At 44.7% G+C, this 7,228-nt stretch overlaps 1 protein-coding gene across 1 annotated transcript in view; it reads right to left on the bottom strand.

Annotated features, from left to right (window-relative positions):
* The window catches only part of AAAS (aladin WD repeat nucleoporin), a 29,170-nt gene continuing 21,942 nt past the window's right edge, over window positions 1–7,228 (bottom strand). Inside the window, exons 15-17 of the mRNA XM_082212565.1 lie at window positions 6,860–6,941; window positions 2,400–2,484; window positions 1–435 (exon numbers count right to left, since the gene is read on the bottom strand). Coding sequence (XP_082068691.1) covers window positions 292–435; window positions 2,400–2,484; window positions 6,860–6,941 — 311 coding nt within the window. The 3' untranslated portion in view covers window positions 1–291. The remainder of the gene's footprint in view (window positions 436–2,399; window positions 2,485–6,859; window positions 6,942–7,228) is intronic.

Genomic DNA, 7,228 nt, shown 5'->3' with positions numbered 1-7,228 from the left:
TTCACCCTTTGTTGTTTTTATTTTCTGTCTCAAATGCGAAAACTACAAAGTGGTCCATCTCTGGCAGACGTTCTTCTGGCTTCAAAGGCTGCTTGTGGATAGCCTACTAACACTATCAGCATGTCAGCTGCTCAACGCCTCAACTGCAACTGACAGAAAGAAGACGGCGCTCTCCAAAGTTGGACTTGGGAAGAAGCAGCCTTCACAGTGTGTATCTCCAATGTTCTGAAGGTATCTGCAATGCTCTGAAGGCACACAGGCTGGCAGGGAGGAAGCCCAGCATGTTGACCCTTAGAGTTCAGAAAACAATGGCTGCTCCCGTGTGCTGCTTCTACTGCCCAAGGGTATGAGGGGACTCAGCCCAGGGCTGAAAGATGGAAACTGGGCAACCACAAAGAAGAAGGGGATGTGGCTGACCTTTCCTGTTGACCAGCACTGAGAAGAGAGAGAAGAAATAAATAAATGAAGTAGGAGCAGAAGATCACCTTTTGCATACCCTGCCCTGACCTTCCAGGCTTCTCAGTCATACTGTTTGGCCCTCAACAAGAGGGAATCCTTATGGTAGGACGGAACACGGAGGGCCCTTTAGCAGGACCGCTGCATATACACACCCCTGCACTAGGAATCTTGTTCCAAGAAAAGGTGGGTTCTGTCACCTATAGATATTACAAAACTTGGCATATTTGCTTGCTACGTTGCATCATCTCATCTGCTTCTCGTGGCTGGAGGGAGCCCCTCCCTCCTGGACCTGGCCTCTGAAATGGCACTGGACACACACTTCTCCTGTGCTCCCAAGCGGCGGTTCCCAAACTTTGCCCTAGGCAAGCTAGCACGCCGTAAGAAAACTCCTGGCATGTAACAAAAAAATAAGGAAGCCCCAGAACATCCAACCACAGGGGGAAGCTGCCACTGCCATCCTAGGAAGCGATGCAACAGTGACCCATTCTCAAAAAGTGGTGGTTTCTTGCATCTTGAGTTAAATTGCTCCTCTGAGCTTAACTTCCTCCATTAAAGCAGTATGCCCAAATCAGTTCACGAGAAGCACAGGAATTGAGCACCAATAAAAGTGGGCAATTTATACTCTAAACCTTTTCGGCTCTTAAGAGGGACGTACGTATGTGTTGGGCTCTCAGAGGTTGGGGGAAAAGAGTCTCAAGGGCTAGAAACTCAATTTAAAAAGCTTGAGATTTGTGGATTGTTGAATTCTGTGCCGAGTCCAGGACAGAATCATACACAAACCTGAGTGGTGCACAAGACACCCAGACCCCAACTGAACAGATCAGCCTCTGCCCTCCAGACACACAGTGTGCCAAAATCACAACAGTACGTGCTCAACAATGATCAGCCCGTGAACATTTTGACCCACCCTAAATAAGGTTACTGGTAGCATTCCGAACATTAGCAAAATGCATCCTGCAACTGGTACTAACCCGAATGTGAGTAAAATAGATTATTCAGCTTTTTCACCAAGGAAAAACCCTTGAGCTGATAACAGGAACTAGGCCACCGGTACTGCATAGCTCATGTTAAAAAGGTAAAGAGACCCCTGACCATTAGGTCCAGTCATGGCCGACTCTGGGGTTGCAGCGCTCATCTCGCTTTATTGGCCAAGGGAGCTGGAGTACATGTGGCCAGCATGACTAAGCTACTTCTGGCAAACCAGAATAGCATATGGAAACGCCGTTTACCTTCCCGCCAGAACGGTACCTATTTATCTACTTGCATTTTGACATGCTTTTGAACTGCTAGGTTGGAAGGAGCAGGGACCGAGCAACGGGAGCTCGTGTTAGTTTAGCAGTAATCTAGGTGCGCTATGGTGCCTGTGTTTGACTGCAGAGCATGTTGAGTCCTCCAATTAATACCTCATACCAACATGCATGAGGGACGCGGGTGGCGCTGTGGGTTAAACCACAGAGCCTAGGACTTGCCTATCAGAAGGTCGGCGGTTCAAATCCCCGCGACGGGGTGAGCTCCTGCTGCTCGGTCCCTGCTCCTGCCAACCTAGCAGTTCAAAAGCACGTCAAAGTGCAAGTAGATAAATAGGTACCGCTCCGGCGGGAATGTAAACAGCATTTGCCAGAAGTGGCTTAGTCAAGCTGGCCACATGACCTGGAAGCTGTACGCCGGCTCCCTCGGCAAATAAAGCGAGATGAGCACCGCAACCCCAAAGTCGGCCACGACTGGACCTAATGGTCAGGGGTCCCTTTACCGTTACCAGCATGCATTATAGTTACTGTTATCCCTTTCTCCTACTAGTCCACAGGCCCGTCTAGGTGCTGCTTAGCCAAGTTAGAAGTCATTCCAGCAGCTCCTATCTGGGGCAACAACAAGCCCTTATCAGCATTCCCACAGGCTATAGCAAATGCTCCTCAAAATCTCGGCGAAGGCTTAACGCTTACCACTGTCAGAAGAGCTCCCTTCTTAAAGCAAGGGTGGAAAGCAACTAGTTGTGGCTGAGCCCCATCTTCTCCCTGTAAGAAACCACTGAAGAAAGGAGGGGTGGGGGAAAGAGAGATACAGATATCATTATTACAAGGGACACTCATAGGCTGTTGTGATGTGATGCTGCAGGCCTAGGCTCCAATACAGGCACACAAAAAGTACTTAGGACAAAAAAACAGCCCATTGGCCTTTGCTGCTGTCTTATGTCTGAAACTGCCTCCCAGAGCACAGCCTTAAACTCCCACAAGGCCATTGGGCTTAACCCTTTAGCCTTTACTTTCCTCCTTAGGTTTATTTATTTTAACCATTCAGATTAACCGAGAGAAGGTTGTGTTGGATTACAACTCCGGTGCCAGCAGGTCTGATGAGAATGACAGTCCGCAACATTTGGGGGGCAACAGGTTGGCAGAAGCCGATTCAGACCATGCTGCTTCGATCAATCTACCCTCTTAAGGGAGAGCCGTAGAACCTTTTCCTTACGTTAACCCTATAAAATACCATGTGTACTGGTGGTATAACCCTAATACTTTCTCAAAGGCATCAGAGAACTGACAGGTGCTGCATTTCTGGGGCACGTGCAAAGAAAAGGGCAGGCATCACAGGGGGAAGCAGTTGTGATGGGGTGAATCCTTTTGGCAGTATTGTCACCACCAGCAACAGTGGAAAAACTGTGCTTGCCAGTCTCCTACCTCCTATGGCCTTTGTGCTAAGGAGGGCATTTGCTTCTGGGGTGCAGAAGTGGGACATTTTAAAGCACTAAAGCTTTAAGTTAAGTGGGACATTTTAAAGCACTAAAGCTCCAGCTTTCATACAACATCCTTCACCTTGACTACAGTGGTGCCCCGCAAGACGAATGCCTCGCAAGACGAAAAACCCGCTAGACGAAAGGGTTTTCCCCTTTGGCGTTGCTTCGCTAGACGAATTTCCCTATGGGCTTGCTTCGCAAAATGAAAAAGTCTTGCGATTTTTTTCGCTCCCCCCCCCTTTTTCTAAGCCGCTAAACCGCTAATAGCCTTTTAGCCGCTAAGACTTTAATAGCCACTAAACCGCTAATAGCGCTAATCCGCTAATAGGGTTGCTTCGCAAGACGAAAAAACCGCTAGACGAAGAGAATCACAGAACGGATTCTTTTCGTCTTGCGAGGCACCACTGTACTTATCAATTCTCAGGCAAAGCATCTGTTCTCCCCAAAAATTAAGAAAAACATGCACTGGGTTTTAGTGACTAACATACAGGTGAGGTTTCAGTTACAGATAGGTAGCCGTATTGGTCTGCCATAGTCAAAATAAAAAAATTCCTTCCAGTAGCACCTTAAAGACCAACTAAGTTAGTTCTTGGTATGAGATTTCGTGTGCATGCTTTCGGGTATCTGAAGAAGTGTGCATGCACACGAAAGCTCATACCAAGAACTTAGTTGGTCTTTAAGGTGCTACTGGAAGGAATTTTTTTATACAGGTGAGGGTTTAAAAAATGCCTCACCTATTCTAAGATTAAAACACCAAAACAAGATGTTTTGCTAAAAACACCTACTGAAAGCATTTGTTTAGGCAAGCCTATTCAGACCTATATAAGAGGTTGATTCTATTCTTACTGTTGATTTTCATTGTTTCTGAATGTTTCAAATATTTGTTTTTAACTGTTTCTCTTACTGATAATTGCATTATTTCACCTGTTTTGCAAACTACTTTGAGGTTTAATTACAATCAAGTGGTACATAAATGTGAAATAAATACACTAAAGCTCAAAATTACAATGCATTAAAACCCATTTACATTAAACGGGCATTAATCAAGCTGCGATCATTCGTCCATTTGGACTGGGGCAGAATAAATATGTAAACAATAATCCTCAAGAACTCAACTTCTGATTTTTCTATGCATGCATTGTCCTTTCCCTCATCCCACAAGTCTCCAGTGCTATTTTAGGGTAGGAAGTGAGATCAGTAGCATTTACTAGAAGTTAAGACATTCCCTCTTCAGTATTCCTATTAGAACTTCTCCCCTGGCATTCAGAAAAGGCTGCAACACACATTTGACTGGAAGTTTGGGGGTTTGGTTAAGAGGTTAATTCATCACTGTTGTTTTTGTGCCGACAAATATAGGTTTTGTTTTATGGCACATGCTTCAAAGCTTCTTCTAAACTATTTTTAGACACTGCTTGTGAACCACCTTGAGTTATGAATAGGCGAACTATAAATATTTGAAATAAGTTAGGGCTGTCACTCAATTACAAAGTAGTCTCAAGGGAATAAATCTGATGAGTTTAAAACCCAGTAATAAGAGAATAGAAGAAGTATCTTCTGTTTGTTAAGATTATATATATATAATATATGGACAAACAAACAGACGAATAAATGCACGTATCGCAGAACACAAGAATGCCGTCAAAAAAGAAGAAAAAACTTCCTCTCTTTTCCAACACATGAAAGAAACAGGACACGAAATTAATTTTGCAGATTCCAAATTGCTCTTTAACATGGAACATCACCACAAGAGAATAATCATGGAAGCCATCGAGATAGAGAAACACCCTCACAACATGAACAAGCGTGACGACACGTCCCGCCTGCCAGACATCTGGAAATTAGCCCTCCCCACAAAAACCGACACCAGAACCAGAGGCACACAGAACGTCGTCACCAATCAACCACACCAGACCCAAACCCAGACCCTCTCCACAGACATATTACAGACTCCATCCAGTAGCCAAACTATAGTGGCACCTCCGGATGCTGCACCCCCCTGCAATCCCTACACAGATCTGGCTGGCACAAGGCACAAAACCACAGCTCGCCCCTATACACGAAGCCAAGCCAGAGCACAACTAAATGCAGCACAGCCATCTTCTCAGAAAAACTCTTCACAAGCTCAAGAGGTCAAGACACGAAAGCTTTAGCAACTAATCTACACTTAATGACCCACCCAGTGGTATTCAGAATATCACTCATGTAATCACCCAAGATATCCCTCAAGTAATTAAGGAACAAAAGAAGAAAAGGCACACTAATCTAGGAACTTCCTCTCTGCCCAGAACGTTGGAGGCTATACACCACACCCCTCAACAGTATTTATAGGAACTCAAACACCAGACTCTGCTCTGTTCCAGTAACAAGAAGCCGAAAGCACCAGCCTGAAGATGACGAGTGAGACCTCGTCGAAACGTCGCACAGACACCCCGACTCTTACACGGGAAGACACCCGAAGACACCAAAACCTGCATATATATATATATATATATATATGAACTATTCTAGAAGAGGCATCCCCTTATGAGAGAGAGGAGTCCTTCTTCTAAGCCAAGCTTTTTTAACAAATGAGGCTCAATCAGAAACAGCTTTTAAATTAAAGAATATTAACTGATCAGCTTAAAATGCTATGGCCCATAAATAAATTAGAGGGCAAGATAATCAGAGCTACGGTTACACGCTGAATTGTGGGATTTGGTATCTATGAAAGTTGCCTTGTGCTGAAAACAAACCACATGATGCTGCCCTTTACGGTCTCCTCTGGCTAGCAGAACATCTCTAAGATCTATCTTCTCATCCCATCTTTCCTACAACTGCTGCAACACATGTCACAATTGTCTCACTTGACTTCACTGGTTCATGAGCTCAATTTAAGGGGCTGGTTCTTTAATAAAAACATTTTTTAAAAAAATTAAGGGGCTGGTGCTAAGCTTTTAAAGCCCCTAAACAGTGGATGACCTTCTTTCAAATGTCCGTCTTGCACATCCTCTGCTCACCAGAAACTTTGGATCTGTGTTGAGGCCTGGCGAGCAACTGCAGCAGCGCCAACCTTACAGAATGCTCTGCCCACTGAAGTTTGCTGGGCCCAGACTCTTCCTAAACTTTGCATAGGAGGCGTGCAAAAACTATTTAAAAAACAACTTTCTTAAAAAAAAAAATCAGGTCTTTACCAAATGTTTCCCTGCTTTTGTTTTTTTCATTGCTCCCCCAATATACCTGTTTATTGTTGGCAATTTATTCTTATTATTGCATCACTGCCACACAAGACACAATCCCTGCCAGCTCCCCCATGCAATGCAATTGTTCTTCAATCATTTTTTAAAGCCTGAACATCTCAGTTTTCATATTAAAAGAAGTGGTACCTCAGGTTACATACGCCTCAGGTTACAGACTCAACCTGTGGGTCCCCAGATGTTGTTAAACTACAACTCCCATCACCCCTAGCTAGCAAGGCCAGAGCTCAGGGACGATGGGAGTTGTAGTCCAACAACATCTGGGGACCCATAGGTTGAGAACTGCTGATCTAGAGGGTCATATACTCTGACCAGGTTATAAGGCACCTTCCTAACATTTTGACACCTACAGCAGCACAAAGGCTGGAATGACATGGGGCTCACGGATTCCATTTCCAGTTTAAGAGCAACCAGAAAACCAAAGCATGTCAATACAAACCATGGCAAGAGCTCAAACACAGGGCTGTTGCGGGTGCGAAACACAGCAATGATGACCCTGCAGTCGGGAGCATCACGATTTCCTGCCAAAAGAAAACAGAAAAAGGTGAGGGAACAAAGCGACATGTAGAATTTATGTGCAGAAATCTGACAGAGCCTACTGTTTTAGGTCTGTAGCCTTTAAGGCCATGATGATAGGCTTTTTAAAAAGTACAGTGGTACCTCGAGTTACATACGCTTCAGGTTACATACGCTTCAGGTTACATACGCTTCAGGTTACATACGCTTCAGGTTACAGACTCTGCTAACCCAGAAATAGTGCTTCAGGTTAAGAACTTTGCTTCAGGATGAGAATAGAAATCATGCTCCG

The sequence above is a fragment of the Podarcis vaucheri genome (genome assembly GCF_965113315.1).
Source record: "Podarcis vaucheri genome assembly, chromosome: 2".
Classification (NCBI taxonomy): Eukaryota; Metazoa; Chordata; class Lepidosauria; order Squamata; family Lacertidae; genus Podarcis; species Podarcis vaucheri.
This window is presented reverse-complemented; position numbering and strand designations above follow the sequence as displayed.